We start from the raw sequence: 22,563 nt of genomic DNA, 5'->3' as shown, positions 1-22,563 counted from the left end.
AAATCATGCTGTAGAGTTGTTCCGTTATTTTTTCCTCTTTACTTTAAATGCATTCAAACAGCACAGACTTGAGAAGTCAGAAAATTACTTGAGAGTTGTCTAAAATAATATGTTGATCATCGTTTGTGATTAACTGCTTTATTATACTGTGTTTAACTTTATTTATTTGTGTGCATTTATTTATTTATACTATAAGGTTCGTTTACGTTAATTTAACCAGTTATTATGAATTAAGATACAATAACACGCCGAACAAATACTAATTCAGAAGTGAAACAATAAAAATCTTTCTGTTCTAGTTAACGATCCTAATTCCAATCCATCTTTGCCTTCGGCCTCTAAAGAAATTATGTTTTAGTTCTGGTTTCATCAACAGATGGCGTCACTGACTTATTTTCTGTCCAGGCTTTCTTATCTTATCTAATAATTATATCCTATCTCGTTCATTTGCGCTTTTGCAGCTGAGGATGGTGGTTCGGCAAAACCATCGAAACTAGTCCTGTGAAAATTTGAAAATATAACGTTGATTTTTGTTGTTTGACTTCTGAATCAGTCATTATGATTTAGATCTTTGCCACTTCCCCTTTCCGTTTCCTTAACAGAATGCAAATTAGGTTATTTTTATTTGTTGCAATTGTTTTACAGACTAATAAAATTTAAATAGTGTGTAAACATGAAATTTCTGCTAACCAAATTTTAGTTGCATTATTTTTCCGACAATTCGACGTAAATGAATTGAATGACTGTGCGTTTACCGGACCATCTGTGATGGTCAGTAATTAAAATGGGCATGTTGAACAAAGACCAATGATTTACTACAAATTCCGTGGAACGACAGGTAGGCTTAATTATAAAATATTTAAACAAGTATGCGAATTTTTACTTGCATGCAATAGTAAAATTAATTTTCCATAAAAGAAAGATAAATCCATTAGTTTACTCTACACCGGATCGAAATCTTAAAAAGAAAACTAATGTATTGTAATGTACAGTAAAAAAAAAAAAAAAAAATGATACAACATGCCGTGAATAGTTCTACAAGTAATTTCGGTGTGGAGGTGAAGGGGGGAAAGAATTAGAGTTGGATAAACCCAGTGTCGGATAACCGAACTTTGGCCAATTTGGTTTCTTTTCTGACAATTAATGTATTTAAATGATGTCAGAGCGTTTAAAATTCAATGATTTAATTAATGAGTTATTTAAAATGAATGATACATCTTACAGGTAAATCACTTTTTTTTCTAATTTTCAAGCAGTATTCCAAACAATGACAATTTTACTTTCCTTTTCACTGCTCTGCGGAGTCGTTTGTAACGGCGAGTCAGTTATGTATAAATATTGAATAAACACATATTTACCAAGTTTTACTGAACGTTACGTGTCTTAGTCTCGTGTTATCTCTATTTTTTTTTCCGAAACAAAATCTTACACGCGCCCATCGGTATTGCCTTGTTTTTAGCGGTCCAGATGATATGTGTTTTGAATGTCAACTTTTCAAAGGATATGACACACAGCTGGAGTTTACGAGCATTGTTCATCTCTCTGCAGAAGCATTCTGCCAACCGCAAAATGACGCATCAGAATTGTTAATCAAATTCGGTCCTTCAATGATTGAATAAATGAGTTCGCGGCATACATGCAACTCAAGGGTAAAATCCCGGGTCTTACGTAATTGCATAGCTTTTCATCCATGTCGTCAGTTTTTATGTAGTCTTCGTGTATAAAAATCCCTTTGCTCTCTAAGTGTTAAAATCTCTTCAACATCCTTAAGCTGTCAGGAAAGCATATTGTAAATTCTCTAACTTGCTGTGAATAGAATCGTCTGCTTTCAAGAGGAGAGGAATGGTCGCGAAAATAAGTTTTCTTTACCAGCCGTTGGTGTCCATTTGTAAGTATAAAATTTCTTCATAGAACTATAAGACATTATTTTTAATAGCAGTTATATATTTAATGAGTTATATAATTCTATACATTGATTTCCAAGTCTGTTTAGTGATGGCATGCCGCATATTTTAACTCTGCATGGGAAATCACAGGAAGAAACGATACGTACGTTTAGTGATATAATTTAAGCTGGAATATTTTAATCATAAGAATTAATCTTCGAGAAGTTGAGTAGATAACAGAAAATGCCCATAAGAATACTGAATGCTTAATTATTGCCTACGAAACAAAGTGGAGAGAAAATAATACAGAGGCAAAAGAATTCTGTTAAAATATTTACCTTAAAAATGTCGTTGTAGATGGATAATTGTAAAACAACATCGCTGCACAAAGCATTGTGGTAAAAAGAAAGCATCTACAGAACATCACGTGATAATAATATTACCGGCATATATCTTCACGTTAAAATATTCCGGATGCTTATTTGTAAAGGTATATAATTACTACGAGATAAAATGGAAAATATTTAAAATTTTTATTAGTCACTTTCTTATGTATTGTTAACTTAGTTCCGCGCACTAATTTCGAGTTTTCTTTTGCAACAAAATTTAAGTCAATTAGATATTTGTCAATGCTAAATAATGATTTTACTAAATATATGTATTTCAAATGATTCAGAGGAACGAAACATGTATTCGGAACCCATTAATCAACTTGGTTTAAGGCGTCGAAGCACTTTTCCCTTGATAAGTTCTGTTTGAAGCGTTAAGCAAAGGAGGTTAATACATAATTTTTCATTGTTCAACTTTGTATTATTTTCAGTTTTGTACACGTATTTGAAGTTTAATTTTTCGAGTATTCCTTTAGGGTCACGACTTTTAATGAGAAATATATATGTCATAATTTCGAAGCACAGTTGCGACGGCTGAGTGGTAGGGCGAGAGGAAGAAGTTCATACTAAACTAAGTTCATCCAATTGTCATCTTTATTTCCAGATTTTCAGGCACACTAGAATAATTCCTCGTGGACAACATACTCTTTAATCATACAATTACGATCATTTCTTATACACATTTTGGTTTTCTGAAAGAAATGACGCAGGCATTTTAAAGAAACGAAGCGAGAAGATATAGCAATGTAGAAGCTAGCAGAATAATGACGTAATTAGCTCGCTAGAGGTATTTATACCAAAGTAGATGCGATTCTAGAGACAAGCCATGATTGGTTAATAATAGTTTTAGTTGCCATTTTACAGTAGCGTTACATAACGTAGAAAGATCTCGAATTTGGGAGAACAGATGAATTTAGGGGGAGATCAACAAATCTAGAATGTTAATTTTGAGGTCGCCAATTATTTTTAAAGCAGTTATCGTGTTTTGTTATGTATATATATATTATTAGAGTCAGCAATTACTTAATGTTACCTTTTTGATGTCAGAAAAAATCTTAGAGGAATTCGCTTAACTTTGCTTTACGTTTTTTGAAGTTTCTATGAATGTATCATCTGCTTGTTTTGAAAAGTGTTGCTACTGCTATAACATTGCACTTTCCTATGATGACTGAAGATGTATACATCATTCGTGACCAATGGCCATGTGACACTAGTGACTAGTGACCATGTGTTTGATGGGCGCACATTCCTATAGTTTCATTTGATTTTAATACTTTACCTTCTAAGGATCTTAAGTTTTACTAACGTGTATTTTATTTAAAAACTCTACTATCCTCTCTTATTTTCCACTTCCGCCCAGAATAAACGCGTAACTTTTTTATGCAAATTGTACTTGCTAACGCTTAAGTATTTAAGTTGTGGCTTTTTGCAAGAGCAGAGTTAGATGGAGAGAAAGTGAGCCGTCTGGCCACTGCATTTCACGCGAGCTTGCCATCAGTTGCTGTCTGCCTTTATGGTCAGAGATTTTATTCCTCTCGAAAGCTAAAGATGTATTGTAGTTTTCCACAGTTTGCATACTACGTACGTAATATTTTAAAAGGCCAGTCTTAGTGTTAATCATTCGTATAAAGTATTCAAAGTTAGCTTTTATTTAAATTTTAGTTAGTCAGTAGTTCTTATATTTTTTACGTTCGGACCACAAGTCTTTGTATGTTTGTCTAAGTGCGGGAGCGCCTGTGATATCGTGGAAAATAAAGGGTAATTTAACCCTTCTCATCTTGTTATCCTTGCTACACTCCATAAGACATAGTTTGTAGTTAAACTCACTGTCTAATCAGGGCACGTCATGTTCGCCAAGCAGATTAGAAGGAACAGTAGCCTTGATAACCGAAATTTACTGCAGTGCCCCATACCAGTGAGCTTATGGCTTGGTTGCAGTATTCACAGGTCACAAGTGACCAACAGCTTTGACGGCTAACGATATCCCTCGGTTTAATTTTACTCTTAAGAATTCACCTAAATCCACTCTATTGGCCGGTTGATAGTTTAACATTCACATGATATATTTCCTTTTCATTTTAATATAAAAATCCGTCTAAATCTGTCAAATCCGTAGGATTTGATGGTAGACATTTTCTAATTACACAGAACGACTCACGGATCTATGAACCACTCACCAAATCCAGTTTAGAGCGAATAAGTGAAGTATAAATATGCAAGATGAGTTACAATCTACTCTCGAAAAGATGTTAGACAGAAATTTTTTAAATGTTTAAAATCTTACGATATCTTTTCCTCGACAACAAAATATAAAAACTGAAGGTGTCCTTTTGTCAAACACCATATCCCAAAATTTTGCTCCTGATATAATAGGATTTTACGTAAATTGCTGAACTCGGGGCCGTACAGTGGACCAAGAGGCTTCCAAACACGATCTTATTGTCGTAAGGCATTTATTTATATTATCTAACTAGTTATTTCATGTTCAGTATCTTTATTGTCATTTCTTCCTTTCCGCTTTCCTGCTAGAATGTTAATCTTGGCCAGAGCGTGTTCCGACTGCTGAAGGCCACGTTACTAATTGAAATTCTGTGCTAGCAGTTTCTCTTCGGCTTTGTTCTATTCCTACCAGTACTGCTTGTCTCGCCGTTTGAGATAACTTTTACGTTAATCCTTTCTGTGTAGCCTTTGGGCTCATTTTAGATTTAATTTAAGCAAGTTGAAATTCTTACGTGTGAGTTACGCCATAAATGTTGGCTTGTATTGTAAGAATAAGAAGTGCATTCTGTTGAACTATTTGAGTTCTTAATAAATGGATCTTTTACAACGTTTTTGCGTTCTCTTTTTGATTAATAGGACGTAGTGATTATTCGCTTGATTCTTCAGAGACTTAATATATGCTTCCCAAGAAGGTGAGACTTTAAAATGTTTCCCAAATACGTTCAAATGGCCAATTTTGTGAAAATAATATCATATTCTTATTTTATTGCTTTAATAGATAGACCAGGCGTCAGAAATCGTTTTTGGATGCTGGTCAAAACCAACCAAAATGTGCGTATTAAGAAGACGTTTTGGGTTAGTGACATTTTCATTTCAGAGCAGTCTTTTTGAAGAATAATGAGATAAAATGTATTGCGGAAAGAATTACAATAGACTCTAAGCTTTATATATAAAAATTAAAAGTATAATTCTGATTATCATAAAAACGAACAAAATGAAAACTTTTATTTTTTTCTGCAATATCAATGGCGTAGAACCGGAAGAAACAAACTCGCTTTCCCTACTCGTTGCAAAAAAGTGTGATCAACGTCGCTTGAACCTTTGAAAAGAAGTTTACCTGCTTGAAAAAAAGACAAGAATAGTAAAAAATATTGCATTCAAAGCATTAAAAGATAATGTAAATGTAACAAATGAAAGTAAAATATATGATGCGGGCGAATTTTAAAAGTTTCATTGTATATAATGTATAAATTGTTTCTACCTCTAACTTCGAATCGCATACCAATTTGCGATATGTTTATTTTTCTTATACTTACTGATATTATGAGATTAAAAATAGTTAAATGATACTAAAATGTTACCTAGTCTTTTACATATCATATTTAAAGTTAATTTGCTGTTTCTCATGAGCATGTATTAAAGATAAGTTTGAAGAAAAACTTTAAATTCGCTTTCCTCAAAAAATTTTTTTCGCAGTTCGATTGTCTCGAAAATGCTCCATGCGTCTCATTTTGAGTTAAAAATGAATGATGTTTGGAAGAAACTATCTTGTTCTATGTTACGGTAGATCTGTGTATGCATTTTTGGATCCGAGGTTATTAAGAAATTTAAACTTGTGATAATGTTTAACAAAGGGTGACATTTTTTTCGGAAAACTGGGTTTAAGTTCACAAAAATCCTTTTTAAAAATTTCTGATCCAGTATACTCAATAATGGATACACAAAAACTTTTGCCAAGTCTTTATATCTAACTTAACGGAAAAATTATTGAAAATTAGAGCGCAATGAGCATTTTAAACCTTTCATTAAAATAATTAATTATTTGTTTTGAAAATTTTTAATTTAAAATAAATTGAAATTTTGAACATATATTTTACAAACTGATGTTATAATATATATATGTATAAAATTTCATGTTGAAAACATAAAAACTTAACTAATTTTTAAAGTCCACCGTCCGCTTAAACGTCTTTGAGAAGTCCATAGAGTAGAGTGTTTTATGGCTGAAAGCTCAGCTTGGAAAGCGCTGTTTATTGTTTCTTAGGTGTCCCTTCCATTCTATTGTTTCTTGCTCGAAGAGGCGTGCTAAGAGAGAACGCGCATCCTACTTCGTCGTTTATTCTTTGACCAATCTGTGTACACTATTGAAACTGTAGATACACTGAGGGTGTCTTCTTTTGTAGATATTTTGAGTTTTGCATGTACTGCAGGGTATCTTAGGTAAGGGTTTGGAGGCTGTTCGAAATTAAGGAGGTTCAAGGCTTGATCTTATACCTCTATGTTTTTCTTATGGAAGAATTTACAGGCGGCCACCGTTGCCTCCTATGAAGGGACATATAATTTACATCCATGCGATCTCCGGATTTCGAGCCCGGGACCTTCGGTAAGGCAGTCAAAATTCCTAACCATTTTCCCGTCTGGGAAGCCATTATTTATTGTTTTTATATATTCTTAAAGTATTCGTTTTAATGTTTATGTTGCATAATTTATTTTTAATCCAAAGAGGCTTTGTCTCTGAGGGACTATTTTTTTCATTTGGTGATTTTCGAATCACTCTGAATGTCCGTTTCACTTTCCAAAGTGTTGCCACCAAATATTATCGCCCTGTATTATATTTGAAGAAATTAAATAAGGAAGTATCTGCATATATGTATATATGTTTCTCGCATTGTGATAAAACAAAGGTACCCAGAGCCATCCAGTTTTGAATGACGTCATCCTACTGCGAATATGGGTATCTGGAAGGCGAAATTTGAAATTTGGAATGTTTTTTATTATCGAGTTTATATTTTGTAAAACCTTAACGAATTTTTGATTAACAAACTCAAGGATTTGAAAGCGAACAATGGCAACGTTGTACAGAAAAATCAGTTTTGTCTCCAGAGCGCGAGATTGTGTATCGGAATTTACAAAAATATGCTCAATTTAAAATTATTTTGAGATATTGCTCGTGAACTGAATTTTATGGTTTAAGTGCGAAGAACATGATATTTAATAAATAAAGGTAACACACAAAATGTTAAAAAAACGCCCTTTTGGCCGTAATTTAAAATTGAAACCTCTCAGAGTTTCTTTTTTTATATATATTATACTTTATTTTCGAAGCTAAAGTAGTTAATTGAAAATATTTTATGGGTCACTCGGTGGCCCATGTGTCATAGGCTGCCCATACCTGGGATAGACCATACTTTTAACTTTTCAAAATAAGCTAGCGTTCATCTTTACGTTGTAATAATTTATTTCCCAAATTTATAAATCTTTAATTTTTATTAAAATGTGATTAAAGTTGTTCGTATATTATGCTTTTAAATAAGTATTCCGAACGTGTTGGGATACATTAATACTATTTTTTAAAGACACGTGCCGTTTAAAGAAATTTAATTTACCGCTAACTGCACTGTTTTTGTTTTCAAAACATATTCTTCTGTTCTTCCTATACTTAAGCACCTAGATTTGAATTAAAAAACGAAGAAACATGAGTTATTTTTTAGTTGCATACCAGAGAAATCAGCTAGTTTTCTCACATGTTTTGTTAAAAAAACAATTATCTTTTATGTTTATTCGGACTGAATCTTCTTAAGATGCAAGTTAATTTTTTTTGGTCATTTATATCTTAATTTAAGTCAAACAACAAATTTAGAAGTCAAACTGATTCTTCGGGGTGTTAATTTAATCTAAAAATTTTATATCTTGTTAGCGTAACATTAAATTATGCAATAAAATACATAAGCATTGAAACATACATGCTGTTAAACATATATTCTTTTCTTTTACGTCGCATTTTTCAATAAAACATTTCTTTTCAGCACAAAATTATAAAAATCCCAAAACATTTATCTCTAGAATAACCTGAGATTATTACCATGGGAATAAAAGTATCCAATCGGACTTAGAATGAAACTGGTAAAAGTCTTTCCATTTTTTCCTCATTTTTCAGGATAAGACTTATTATTCAAAAGTTTTCTATATTTTACAAAATATTAAACATGTTTTAAAATATGCATATCTTATTTTACAATCGCTGCGAGAAAGAATTAAATTAAATCAAAATAAAAAGAACATTAATTGAGTTCAGAAGTTACCTTATAAAAGCATCAACTAAGACTTTCCTTTCAACAGTCACTAGAACAGCCGTTCCTGTTTAACGTATGAGAAAAGCAATGGAATTAAGAACATTGTTTTTCTTATGTTTCAATGTGTTAACTATAGAAGTATTACAACAACAAAATATATTTACCATATTTCGTTTTTTAATTTCATAGTTTTTAGCTGTCTTGTCCCCTTGCGCGGCGCAAGGTCTTATTGCTGCAGATGCCTCGTGGCGCCATCTGTTAACAAAGGTGAGAAGTAGGACGCCACTTCAACCGCAGTATTCTTGAGATTAATAGACATGTTGCGGATCGAACTGAGGTCTGTAGCGTAGATGTCAAATATCGAAACAATTATCTAAAACATTTCGTTTAATACTTGTATGTTTAAAATTATTTTAACTCCTCCAGTGGCCCCCCCCAAAAAAAATACATTTCTGAAAGAGTCGTTTGTAATGAAATTGCTCAGTTTATTCTAAGTTTCTAATCATTTATAATTTGTATAATTATAATTTGCTATATTCCAGAAAATAAATTAAATTCTTTTTCAGGTCTTTTGCTATATATCTGGCTGTTAGAAGAAGCAAATCTAATACTAGCCGTTTCTGCGTCCCCCAGCTCTGATGTCTGCCAGACACCCAAATGCTTCCAAGCAGGTGACGTTCATAATTTCTGAAATGATGTTTCCTCAAAGTGCATGAATACATATACACGGTGGCACAGAAGCTGCACATGGCTTACAATGCTTAATAATGTTTTTCATAATTTGTTTCTGTTCTCATCAAACTACGATTCTCAGTCTGGTAGCACGAACATTATTCAGTCTGCGATCGCCGAAAGAAAGGTTAGAGAACGGGTAAGCCCAAGAACAGAGTTTTCATCAATGCTGTCGCTCATTCGTTGAATATTTTCGAGACTTCGAACCGAGTTCTTTGGCAATCGCAGACTGTATGACGTTACTGAAAGCGTGCTACCAGACGGAGAATCATAGTCTGATGAGGACAGTTGCGCACATTGAAGTGCCGACGGTAGGCCCTTTCAGTGAGGATGATTGATGTTAAAAAAATTACGAAAAGAGGCGTTGCAACCAATGCGCAACTTCTGCGCCCCCCAAGTTTGTTTCATTCCCAACGGAAAACTATACTTATCAAAATGCATTACGTTTAGAACAAAAATGTACAGCTTAATATCTTTTTTTAACCTTCATATAAGCGTTTTGACCCACAGCATCTTTTATCGGATGGTTCAAGATAAACCGAATCGGACATGGGAGATTTCACTTGCTTTCACTTCGGTTTATCTTGTATCTCCCGCTATTTGTGGCGAGCTTGAGTGCTGCTTTCTTTGACATCGACATGAATCTGTGATTTGTTTGTAATGTATTACACCAGAAGATCAGCTCAAACATTTGTCGTCATGAATTGTCCCACCCCGGCAACGCAGAGAATTCTGTGAGGCTACTGATTCGGATCTGTACCTAGGCAGTCTCGGTCACGGGGTTATATAAGTTGTCTTCATAGGACTAGAGCCCCAGATTATTCTAAGGCAGGTTCGGGCTTGGCAAGAACCGTACTGGTGCTGTGGCGTCCGTTCCTCCGGCTGTAGTGGAGCTAGATTGGAGATCGAGACCTCGGGGGTTTCATCCCCTCAAATCCTGTGACAGGGAGTGACAGATCGGATGGAGCATTCATATGAAACTACGCAGCCGATGGAGTGGTGCCCGAATGCATATTTCACAAGTGCACATCTGTGTAGCCACCGAGGGAGTGGTTTCTAGGATGGACCAATGGGCATCCAGTAATATATCTGTGATGTCACCTGACCTTTCGCGTGCTTTAAGATTTAAGCAAGATGGTTGAAAATATTCTGCTACGCAATTTTCTGTACAAAATAATTAAAGTATCGTCGAGTTCTTCTGAAAATTTGCATTGCAAAGTTAGATCGAATATAAGCAAACTGGGAAAATTTCACTACCTGGCTGAAAGAATTTGAATTAAATATAAACACGTGTTGGATACGCCGCAAAAATATCCATGTGAAATATTAATTAAGTGGTAAATAAGATGAAGAAAGAAATATGTGAGAAAAATATTTACACCAATTATGTATATAAATAGAATCAGCATCTTTTTTTGCAGTCTATATGAAAAAGATGTCCTATAATAACAGCCAACACAGAATTTTATTCAAAGTGAACTTTACTAATTTGCATTCGTATACACTTACTGTGTTAAATTTCACATTTAATAACTGCTCACTCTTAAATGTACTATATACACAAGAAATACTCATCAAACAGAATAAATTTATTTTATTCACAATGAATACATTCAATTTATTCACATATAACTTTTATTGTTAACATTGGATATAATCAGATCATGCACAATGTGTATTTTGAATCTTACACTTTAGACATCAAAAGAATGCAAGCACTGAAATAAGAAACACTAGATTCATTTGAATACTTCCAGTCATCCTCAGCTTAATTAAAAAAACTATACACTTTAATTCTCTTAATCCACAGGTGTTAGTAAATGCATAATATTCGAGGCTAACTGTAGCTTGAGTCATTTTCTCGATGTGAAGAGCGATAATACGTCGTTAACATCAATCCAAATATTAATGCGTGATAAAAATCGCGAAAGTCAAATGTCAGCGATTAATTAAACTCATGAAACGAAAGCACTACGAGATTTTCTACTATTACGCCGTACATTTATAACTACGAAACAAATGCAAATTAAAACATAAACAACATACGCTCGCATGCACGAAGATTTAGCGTCACAAGAGCAATAGAAGTTCATTGGTCCATTTTCGAAGCCCCTCCCTCAGTGGCTACGCTGATGTGCACTTGTGAAATATGCTGCCCGAATGGCTAAGGAATCTCAGTAGACATTTTTGGTAAGCGTTACAAACTGTCCTTTGCTATGTATAAAGCCGGGCAGGGTCTGCGGGGTCTGCGCCGCCTTTGACCGGGGTCTTTGGATCCTGGATAATGACAACCCCGAATGGAGTGCTGGTATGACTATCCTGGGACGGTTACAGCCGAAAACATCGCGGCAAAAACATCGCAGACGAAAACAACGCGGAGAAAACTACGCAAGGCGAAAACGTCGTGATACAAAACATCGTGGGAGAAAACATCGCATTTCTAAAACATCGTGATACAAAATATCGTCGTCCAAAATAAAGCGGATCAAAAATTTTGCAGTTTAAAAACATCGTCCATCGTCGTCGAAAATATCGTGGTAAAAAAAAAAGTATCGGCAAATCATCGCAAGATGATAATATCGCAGACCTGCTTTTTTCAGGCTTTAATAATTGTAAATCGATATTTCCATAATGATTTGTGAGCGCAAAATGGAAAGAAGGATAATCTTTACTTTCATATTTTTTATTAACTAATAAATTTTTGCTGAAAACGTAAGAAGGAAATTTTAGCATAGAAAATTAAGGCAACTTATAGCACTTAATAGAATTTTAAACTGACACAGTTAACTAACAAAGGTCATTAATAAATAATTTTTTATAAAGTTTTTACTGGTAATTTTTCATTAAAAGTATAATCTAAAAATGTTTAGAAAAAGGAAGCTACGTAACCTCGTACATGACCTTATCTACAAAAAATTGCTAATTATGGATTATTTTCTTCACTTTTGTCAATCTAATGCTCTTATAATGAAAATTATTTCTTGTTCTGCTTCAGTTTATTCTTAAGTATTAAGTTTCCTTCTTAATTTTTCAGAAAAATTATTAATTAATAAAAAATATGAAAGTAAAAATTATCTTTCTTTCCATCTCGCGCTCACAAATCATTATGGGAATATCGATTTACAATTATTAAAGTCTGAAAAAAGCAGGTCTGCGATGTTATCGTCCTGCGATGATTTGTCGATACTTTATTTTTTACCGCGATATTTTCGACGACGATGTTTTTAAACTGCGAAGTTTTTGAACCGCTTTATTTTCGACGACGATATTTTGTTCCACGATGTTTTAGAACTGCGATGTTTTCTCCCACGATGTTCTGTAGCACGACGTTTTCGCCTTGCGTTGTTTTCTCCGCGACGTTTTCGCCCGCGATGTTATCGGCGGACACCCCTGGGACGGGGGTCCTTGGTCCAGCGCTCTGTCATTATGGATTCTAACACTAACTCTTCATCGAGAACTAGAGTTAGATCTTCTTTCAGGAAATGTTAAACACAAATTTTCTGTCATTTCGAGGTCTGACTAGGTCAATATCTAGAAAAACTCGACTTCTGGGAAAAGTTAAGAGTCTTCACAGTGACTAGAACCATGGTTTATTTGGTGGTAGTTTCAGGTTCGGCAAGGTCCATATATTATTGTCTTGTCTGCCTCTTAGTTGTGGGGACGTTACATGGTCGATGGGGGCTGGCTCTCTTGGTCAACACTGGGAGACGTTCCATGTCGAACTCAGTTCTAAGCTTTTTTCGGTGGATGCCTTGGATAGCCTTTAGGGGTGTTTAAAAGTGTTAAGGTGACCTTCGAGCCAGCCAGGCCTGGGTGCCTCTTCCTCCTAGTGACACCTGTCGTTTCGAGGATTCTGGTATAAAATCCAGGCTTTTTCAAGCTAAAATTTTCAGACCTTCTCAGCAAACAAGTTATTAAATTTATTATTAAATTTTGAGCGCGCATCACTTTTTTTGCGCGCGTACTCTATTTTCTGTAATAAATGCTTCTATATAACTTCTATATAACGCTTCTATATAACGCAAAGTATCTTGCCTTTCCAAATTTGCGGAGACTCTTTCATTTGAAACTTTTCACAGCGACATTTTCATCACAAAGCTAAATCATGCAGACACTGCGCCTTGCAAACTGAAAAGTAGAATAGTAGTATAGTACAGTATAATAGAATAGTCCAAAGTACAGTTCGATATTTTGAAGGTTTCGTTTTAATAAAATGCTTTTAAACTTGCAGAATATTTTGAATGTTTAAGCCCATGAAAAAGACTGAGCAAAATTTATGAAAATTCATGAATCTGTCAGAACGCCGTATTGCAATTTGAATGCAGTTAAATAATAGAATGAAAGCATTTACCAGCGATGTATACCATAATAAAATTTTACTTAAATATAAGAAAAGATTTAACGAAATTTATTAGAATATTTCTGATACAAGTAACTTACATTGCATTATGAAGTTTGATGTTGAGGATTTTGCAATCTTTTCCTTATCTTTTAGCGACGCTCAAATTTACAGTGTTGAGACCATTTCATTACAGAATTTGAAATTGTAGTTACAATACAAAATGAATTTTTGTTTTTGTAATTGATAATTTTTCCTTTATGTTATAGCTACTGCCATTGTGTCTAATATGGATAAGACTTCGGATCCTTGCGAGGACTTCTACCAGTTCACCTGTGGTAATTGGTTGAAAAGAAATGAAATTTCTGAGGACGAAGAATTCGTTTCCGTTGATTCTAAAATCGAAGCTGAACGTGACGACACTATTAGAGGTAAGTAAAGATATTTAAAGTTTTGACAAACCATTTAATTGCAGACGTTATAGATAACCTTGTGTTATTGTGCTATCTAAAGCCGAGAACTATATTCATGATATAAATAATCATTTTTGTCAGAAAAAAATTGGCCTTATTTTGACGAAAGCGATAAAATGCGTAACTGACAAAAATAGATAGGTATATTGTATAAAAATCGCGAATCACAGTAATGATTTGTAATGTAAGAAGGACTTTTGGTTGGTTATTTATTATGCTACAACTACGTGAAAAGAAAATAAATAAAATAAAAGGCTCCACGAAAAACAAGTTGATGTGAAAACTTTACAATCACAGCTATGTATAATTATTAAAATAAAAAAATATTAATTTTATTAATTTTAATAATGGATGAATTAGTTATGCCTGAAGAGCTGTCCATAGAACTAATCATAAAGGTTAACCTATATAATTAATTCTTAATTTTATTTATTTTAATAATGGATGGATTAGTTATGCCGGAAGAGCTGTCCGTAGAACTAATCATAAAGGTTAACCTTTATAATTAATTATTCCAACAAAACTATTCCCATGGAGCTGATCCTATGTGGATGGATATTTTTGGAAAAGACTATCTTTTCAGCATAAAAATGGTAACGAAGTAAATATTTAGGCAGACACAAAACAAGAACCCCAGAACTGGGCTAAATCTGTGGTTGATACTAATATTTCTTCGTGTTGGAATAACTACGAAAGCAATTTGCCGCTCGTCAAGTAATTAGAGACAGGATATTCCAGACAGCTTTCTGCATTTTTATAAAAAGTGATGCATTTAAACGGTCTAAGCAATACTGCAGGAGAGCTGTAAGGCTCTTCGGTATCCTGGTTCCTAGAGTTGACAGCGCCAGTTATCTTGGGGTTACCTTTAATAGGTCATTCACCTGGTCCACCCACGTGGCCAAAGTGTGTGGAAAAGTATATGCAACAATACTCAAACTTTTCCCACAGCTTAAAAATGATCAGCTTTCCATCAGTTTGAAGAAAGAATCTATATCACATCTATTTAGGCCTATTATTACGTATGCGTGTCTTGCCTGGACTACTGCCAGTGAGAAAGACTACAAAAAACTTCAGGTGTTGCAAAATAAGGCTCTTAGAATTATCACAGGTGCCCCGTACTTTTTAAGGAACAGAAGCCTGCACTCGGATCTAAAAATAGAATCAACCAAAGATTTCACTGCACGGATTAATTGAAGATTTTATGAGCGAATAATTCACAGAAATACTGAAGTATGACATTCTTAAGGAAGATAGATTTTTTAGGCCCTACGCTGTTCATTCGCTGCGTACTACACTGAATAATCAGGATGACCAATGAGAAACCAGAATTTCCCAATGGTTTTACGATTCAGTTTGATATTGTGTCTTTGCAAATGCGTCAATTCTGAGAGACTACCAACATCGACACTTCAATCTGTTTTCTCCCGGTCAGGTACTTATCTCTTTTGGAGAGTGTTGTTTACGATTGTATCACAAGTAAGTCCCTAATAGGACTCTTTCAATAATCGAGAATCACCTGCTGCAGGCCAGCATAACCGACCAAGTAATCAAAGTATCATAGTATCTAGGACAGCGTTTCCCATATTGTGGATCAAGATCCACAAATGAGCCACGAATCAATGTTTGGTGGGTTGAGATAAAACCTGGAATGTGTATCTATTTTTTCGCAATTTGCAAAAATGTTATGTGGGCTTTAAAAGGCTCATCAGCCCACATAGTAACAACACGACAAAAAAGAAGTAACGCTGTACGCAAACAAGCGACTCGAATGACGTATCGAATGACAAGAAATGAAGAGTATCTTTTCAGTGTGTGGATACATATGGAAAGGATTGTCTTTTTACGCACGATACCTGTCATGTCGTCTTTACTCCAATCAGCGGCTTCGCTAAAAGGTTACGTTTCCATATAATACCTCAAAATCCGAGCACTTAATCAAAAAACTCTTTTTCCAATGAACGCTCAATTCAGCCTGCGTATGCATTTATTTCGAAGCGGTTCATTATCTTTTGCGTTACTCTCAATGTTTATTTGCTTTTTTATCGCCTATTTGATTGCATCTATATATTGGATAAGAAGACGCCTATAAAGAAGACGCCGACTGTAGACGAAAGTGAACTTTCCAACTCAAATTCAAGGAGACCGAAAAGAACAAAAATTGTAAAGAAGTTTGATTCGGACTACTTAGCATGAGGCTTTTCTTGGAATGAGGATGAAGATAATCCCAAACCTGAGTGCACTATCTGCAGTGAAATATTTGTGAACGAAAGCATGCACCCGAGTAAATTACACACCGGGACAATTTTTCAAAAGAAGGCTGAACGTGTCGAAAATATCAAGAAGAATATTTTTGCTTTTCACCAAGATCAACAAAAACTTTTAGCACGCTTTATTGCTGATTAGCTATTAGATTGCGAAAATTGGTAAGCCTCACACAAGTGGAGAAACGTTAGTGCTCCCAGCGATAAAGGATGCAGTTGAAGCTATGTTTAGTAAAAAGCTTAAAGGAAGTCGAAACAAAATCGCTTTCATATAACACAACAGTTTGCAGAATTGATGAAATGTACCAATGGGCATAAATTAACTGGTCCAAGAAGTTGCTGAAAGTAAACTTTTGTCGCCACCAACTGGGCGAATTTACTGATTTACTGAAGGTTTGTCTCAATTGCTTGTTTTTATACGTCACGTATGAAACAACGAATCTCATGACGATATGTTATTTTGCCAACCAGTTATTCGAGTAACTAGCGAAGAAATAATCAAGAAACTCGACACTTGTAAAATCCAAAGCTTTAGACTGTATGAAATGAGTTGGGACATGTACAGCTGGTGCATGAGTTATATGCGGTAAAAAAGCAGTGTTGTGATTTATGTCTTTGGAGTTAGTCCAAAAGTATTACGGACTCACTGCAGTATTCAGTAAAGCGTTGGCATCAAAATATATGCCAGGTGATTTGCGTCGTTTTCGGAAGACACCTTTTTATGCAGGAGTCTTGGACAAGATGCAAACTTACAGTCTGGCTTTTCCCTTCTTCTTTGAAATTTCATATATATATATCACTTGTTTCGCTCTTCAAGAGTCAAATTTAAGCGCAGATATCTGAATCGTTTCAAAAGATAAGCTTAGAAATGTTATATTTATGCTGCAGTAAAACATTGTTCAACCATATGATTAATGCATTTGCTAAATCCTTTCTTTTAATTTACCTTAGTTTGTTTAAATTAATGCAAAGTATCTCTTGTTGCGTTTGTAATTTTTATGAAATTTTTCCAAGTAAAGATTAGAAAACTGTTTTTATGATTATAAAATGTTTAAATTTGATCTAACTGGCCATTCGGTACAAATTATATGAGAACCACAGAAATTTATAGATGCCTAATTATTGGTGCCAGAGACACTTAATAAGGGAAGCGGTATAATGAAATTTCATGAGCATAAATATTATTAATTTTTTTTTTCTAGTTCTATTAGAAAAAGAGTTGACAGGAACGGAACCAGATTTCATTGTCAAGCTGAAAGCATTGTACGACTCATGCACGGATAGCGGTAAGCCTCATTTTGAAATATATTTTCAATATGTATATAGTATATAGCTCATCATTTAACTATATCACCATTTAAATAAATCTGAAATATGATGGAAAAAATAATCAATATGCTTATATCATAATCAATATGATATACGGATCGACTTTACAGACGTCTAAATTAAGAAATATGTGTGATTGCACTCTAAATATAATATGGTAATTCTGGACATTAGAACAACATTATGAAAGAATTGTACGATCACAATAAAACTTAATTATATAACCTGCATCGAATTTTAATGTTCACAGATTTAACGACTGAAAAGCAATAAAAGCGCTTGTTAATAGTTAAAATCTTTACCATTTCTTTCATATACATAATTAATAAAAATTGAAATATATTTAAATTATCCAATTAGAATTTAACATATTTAGGTGCTGTTCAAAGCGTTTAAAATTATTGGTAGATGTTAAGCGACTTTTCGCTGAATTTTAAAAGTGACAACTGAAATTTGGTAAGGGTGTAAAAGACCTTTTATTTAAAACTAAATAAGATAAACCGAAGGCTCTCAAGGTGCCTACAGCTCTGCCAAAATGGCGAGAAACTCAAGATAGTAAGCCAAATGTAAGTCTAAATTTGAATAACTAGTAGCCGAAGGTTACACAATCAATTTAACGCGAAGTTGGCTCAGAACTTTACGGGCTGAAATTCAACCATTGGCAATTATGATGCAAGGCCGAAGACAAGAACTCTTAATCTAGAAAAGCAACCTAGTAACGTGGTAACGAGAGACAGAACACGCACTGTCTTATAATCTCTAAACGTGAAACTTACGGAAGATTACGCCCCCCGTGATAAATCGCCAATGATAATTGTTATTTATCGTAAATTCTGAATTGCTGCGGATTGAGTCACGTGTTATTTATCGTGAATTCTGAATTGCTTATCGAATTACATTAATTAATATTTTCTGTTCCAAAGTATTTAATATTTTAAATTTACCAAGGAGCGAAGAGGATTCTATAGGTTTCTTTCAAGAAAGAGATGTTTTGCCTCGTAATCGAACCTATGAAAATGGACAAAAAATGAAACTCTACATCAATGCAAATATATGGCGGTGCAATGTAAAAAACTGCAAACGTAAAACAGGCATTCGATCTGATAATTGGTTTAACGGATCGAGAATTCCATTTGTACCAGTTCTGAGAAAGCCGCCCAGCCGGTACAGTGGTTAGCGCCGCTGAATGCCGTGAAGGGCCCAGGTTGGAATCCCGGAGAAGGCATCGATGTTTGTAAATATATGGCATCCGTGCGGCATGGGGGTACTCTAAATATGAGGCGAGCCGAAAGTCCTCTTCAGGGGTTGGTGGTAGGGGAAGAGGGGTGAGAGACCGTCGGACCAGTTTCTTGGGGTGCTCTCCATCTACTTCTTTTAATATGTAGATCATATCGAACTTCACCAACTTCAGCTATTCAAGTATTGGCTGAAATTTCCCCTTTGGATCTTACAGTAGAAAGGAAAGCAAGAATCACAAGGCTACAATGTAACGCGAAGCTTTGGGATGGCATGTTTTTCAGTGCCGATTTTGAGCTACATAGCCATGCCATACTGGGACATCCAGCACACACAGATCTGACAAAGTATATTTCTATGACTTATAAACCTGTCTCACACGACAAAACTGTGATATATACGTACGGCTCAAGCACAGAATTAGGGACCGGAAGTGTGCCGTACAAAACAATCAGCTACTAAATAGTTGGACTACACGACTGAATAACAACAACACGGTCTTTCAAGCTGAACTGACAGCACTGAAAGCAGCTATCAAACTAGCTACTAATCTGCGAAACGACAGTGCAGTCATATTTAGCGATTCAGCCTCCAGCCCCAAGATGCAAGGCCAAATTTTTAAGATACAAGGCAAAATAATAAAAGCGAGCTTATGAACAGCATAAAATGCCTGCTAACAGACTGTCCACTGCACCAAAGACATATGCTCTATGCTGGGTGCCAGCACACATTGGCATTCAGAGCAATGAGCAAGCACACGAATTAGCGAAACAAACTACGAACACTATCTCACAACAAAAATACCCGATAAAATTACCAGTGTCATATCTAAAAAAAAATCACTTTAGCAAAGCTCAAAAGAATATGGCAGAACAGATGGGCTGAGGCCATAAGAGGACGCAGAACATTTAAATTTTACCTCAAAGTAAACTTCAAACTTCAAACTGCTATGTAACTCAATTTCTAACAGGGCACGGCCCTTTTCCAAGCTATCTTAAAAGATTTAATCTCCGTACCTCGGATAACTGCAGCTGCTGAGAAGTGGGGGATCCAGATCATTTCCTGTTTCACTTGTAGAGACATTAGCTATATTTTTGGAAGGAGGAGAATCGAAAAATTCGAATTCTTCGCCGGGAATTCTTCGCCGAATCGAAAATTCTTCGCCGGGAATCGAACCACGGACCTCTGGAATACCGTCCCACTACACCACGAAGGCACTCTAGGAAAGCGGGAGAAATACCTTATACACTGCATTAATACTTCTCAAACAGCCGCCCAGTCGGTATAGTAAACAGGAAAGCTGATTGCGATGCCGAAGGACGTGGATTCGAATCCCGAAGAAGGCATGATTGTAACTGCCCGTCCCTTCATAGGAAAGTCGATGGTGGCCCACCTATTATGTGCCTCCATAATAAAAAGACCACCACATTCGACCTTGTATAGATTAATGGACTGGGTTACATTTGCAATTGTTCACAATCTGCAATTGGGGGGGGATTTATTTATTAAATATCATGTTCTTCGCACTTAAACCATAAAAACCATAAAATTAATTTCAACACGAATATTGCAAAATAGTTTTAAAATGAGCATATCTTTAGAATTTCTGATACACAGTCTCGCGTGCTGGAGATAAAAATGATTTTTTTTCCTCACAGCGTTGCTATTACTCGCTTTGAAATCGATGAGTTTCTTAATCAAAATTTCGTTAAAGTTATAAGGTATTTCTTCCACTTTCCTAATGTGCTTTCATGGTGTAGTGGTTCTGCATGCTGGGCCGGTATTCCAGAGGTCCGTGGTTCGATTACCGGCGAAGGCGATTGATCATTTTTCATCTTGCCTGCTTTCAAAAATCCTACTGTCTCTACAGTGGCGCCCGAACTAAAAAAAAGGGTTGTTGGATGAGGATTCTACACACCCAGGAATTGGCGATTAGGTCCCCTAAAAACCCCAGTCGCCCTTTAAAAAGGGGAGTATATATAAGGCATTTATCCCCCTTTCCCAATGTACCTTCGTGGTGTAGTGTAGTGGTTCTTGCACGCTGGACCGGTATTCCAAAGGTCTGTGGTTCGATTCCCGGGGAAGGCGGTTGCTATTTTTCATCTTTCCTGCTTCCAAAAATATACCTAATGTCTCTACAAAATGTTATAATATATTAAATATATATATATATATAAGAGGAACTGTCTTTATGTGTATGTGTCTTTCGTTCGTGCTGAGCGTAAGCTAATACACCCAGGGCTACGAAATTTTGTACATAGGGGGTGCATCTAGACAAGAGAAAGTGCACCTCGAAGCGGATGAGATTCTTTTTTTTTTTTTCATTTTATGTGTTTTGATGAAATCGCATTAAATCGGTAATTATCTCTCATTATGTCAGTAACAATGGCACGCAGCCATTGTTACTGATATATCCCACTATTGCCATTGTAGCTGATATCAGCACTGTTGCCACTGGAAAATGAACGCGATAACTCTGTGCAGTTTTTAAATTTAATGTTTCTCTTGGGTACTGAACGTTTGTTTAGACAAGGCAACGGAAAGTTGATTAATTGACTTATTAGGATAATTAATATTTGTACTATTAAGGGATATTGCTTATTTCATTGTAATTTTTTTGTATGTAAAACGTTTTTGTTGAATTTGTTTTTTTTTGATAAAGTTATACTGCAGAGTAAAATTCTGTGCAGTTTTAAAATTTAATGTTTTGTATTCGCTTTAAGGATTTTTTCGGTACATTTAAAAGCGAGACAAAGGTTGGCCGCGTAACAGCTAGTCGATAACAAAACAAATTCCAAATTTGGGCTTCTAGAGGCCCATATTTGGAGGAGGATTACATTATTCAAAATTGGATGGCTCTAGGTGTCGTTGTTTATTACAATGCGAGAAACATGCATACATTTATGTAGATTCCTCATTATTTAATTTCTTTAAATATAAAACAGGGCGATAGCATTTAGTGACGACAGTTTGAAAAGTAATAGTTTGGTTTATTGAGATTACGGCAAAGCACACTAGGGCTATCTGCTTAAGGGAAGGGATGCCTTCATGGAGGAAAGTAACTTTGTAAGGGAAACTAGCTCGTATACACGTTACACATGGGGAAAAACCACGAAAACGCCTATGCAGCCAGCCCGTTCGCAATTCGAACTTCGGACCGAACTACCAGTGTTCAGTGACTTTACCACTCCGCCGCTGGTGGGCCTTTGAAAAGTGATAAGGATATTTACAGTGAATCGACGCAAAATGCCAAAACGAATGCCAACTGAACTGAGATGTAAACGAATTGTAATATGAAGTTTCCACACTGAAATCTTTTAGTTATTTTCTTTTGATAAATAGTGAATTTTTTATGAACATATGTGATACTGGTGCTAAATAGTGAATTATTTGCTATTTTGATATTTGTGCTAAATAGTGAATTTTTTATGAACAATTTTATTTAAATTTTCTTTTTGCATTTTAACTCATTAAGCCTTGTTTCACATTACTTTGTTACCTTCTCAATAATATTGTTGCGTGCGTACCAGATTGAACTCACTAGTCTGATGAAAAGTTAATATAATTTATTCGTATCACAAGAAATAAAACAAATGCTGAAATTTTTCCTCACAGATATTCATAC

At 35.0% G+C, this 22,563-nt stretch overlaps 1 protein-coding gene across 2 annotated transcripts in view; it reads left to right on the top strand.

Moving 5' to 3' along the window:
• Positions 1 to 1,580: 1,580 nt before the first annotated feature.
• LOC118198713 (neprilysin-2-like) overlaps positions 1,581 to 22,563 on the top strand; it is a 74,875-nt gene continuing 53,892 nt past the window's right edge. Inside the window, exons 1-4 of one of the 2 annotated variants that reach the window (XM_035370463.2) lie at positions 1,581 to 1,888; positions 9,135 to 9,239; positions 13,909 to 14,070; positions 17,576 to 17,659. In XM_035370463.2, coding sequence (XP_035226354.1) covers positions 1,843 to 1,888; positions 9,135 to 9,239; positions 13,909 to 14,070; positions 17,576 to 17,659 — 397 coding nt within the window. In that variant the 5' untranslated portion in view covers positions 1,581 to 1,842. Of the gene's footprint in view, positions 1,889 to 6,829; positions 6,879 to 9,134; positions 9,240 to 13,908; positions 14,071 to 17,575; positions 17,660 to 22,563 lie in introns of those variants that run through there. The other variant, XM_085814086.1, reaches the window with a different exon arrangement.

Source organism: Stegodyphus dumicola, chromosome 3, assembly GCF_044657685.1.
Source record: "Stegodyphus dumicola isolate Sdum_Otavi_A_Nest chromosome 3, ASM4465768v1".
NCBI classification, from domain to species: domain Eukaryota; kingdom Metazoa; phylum Arthropoda; class Arachnida; order Araneae; family Eresidae; genus Stegodyphus; species Stegodyphus dumicola.
The sequence above is the reverse complement of the archived record's forward strand: the minus strand, read 5'-3'. Positions and strand labels throughout refer to the sequence as shown.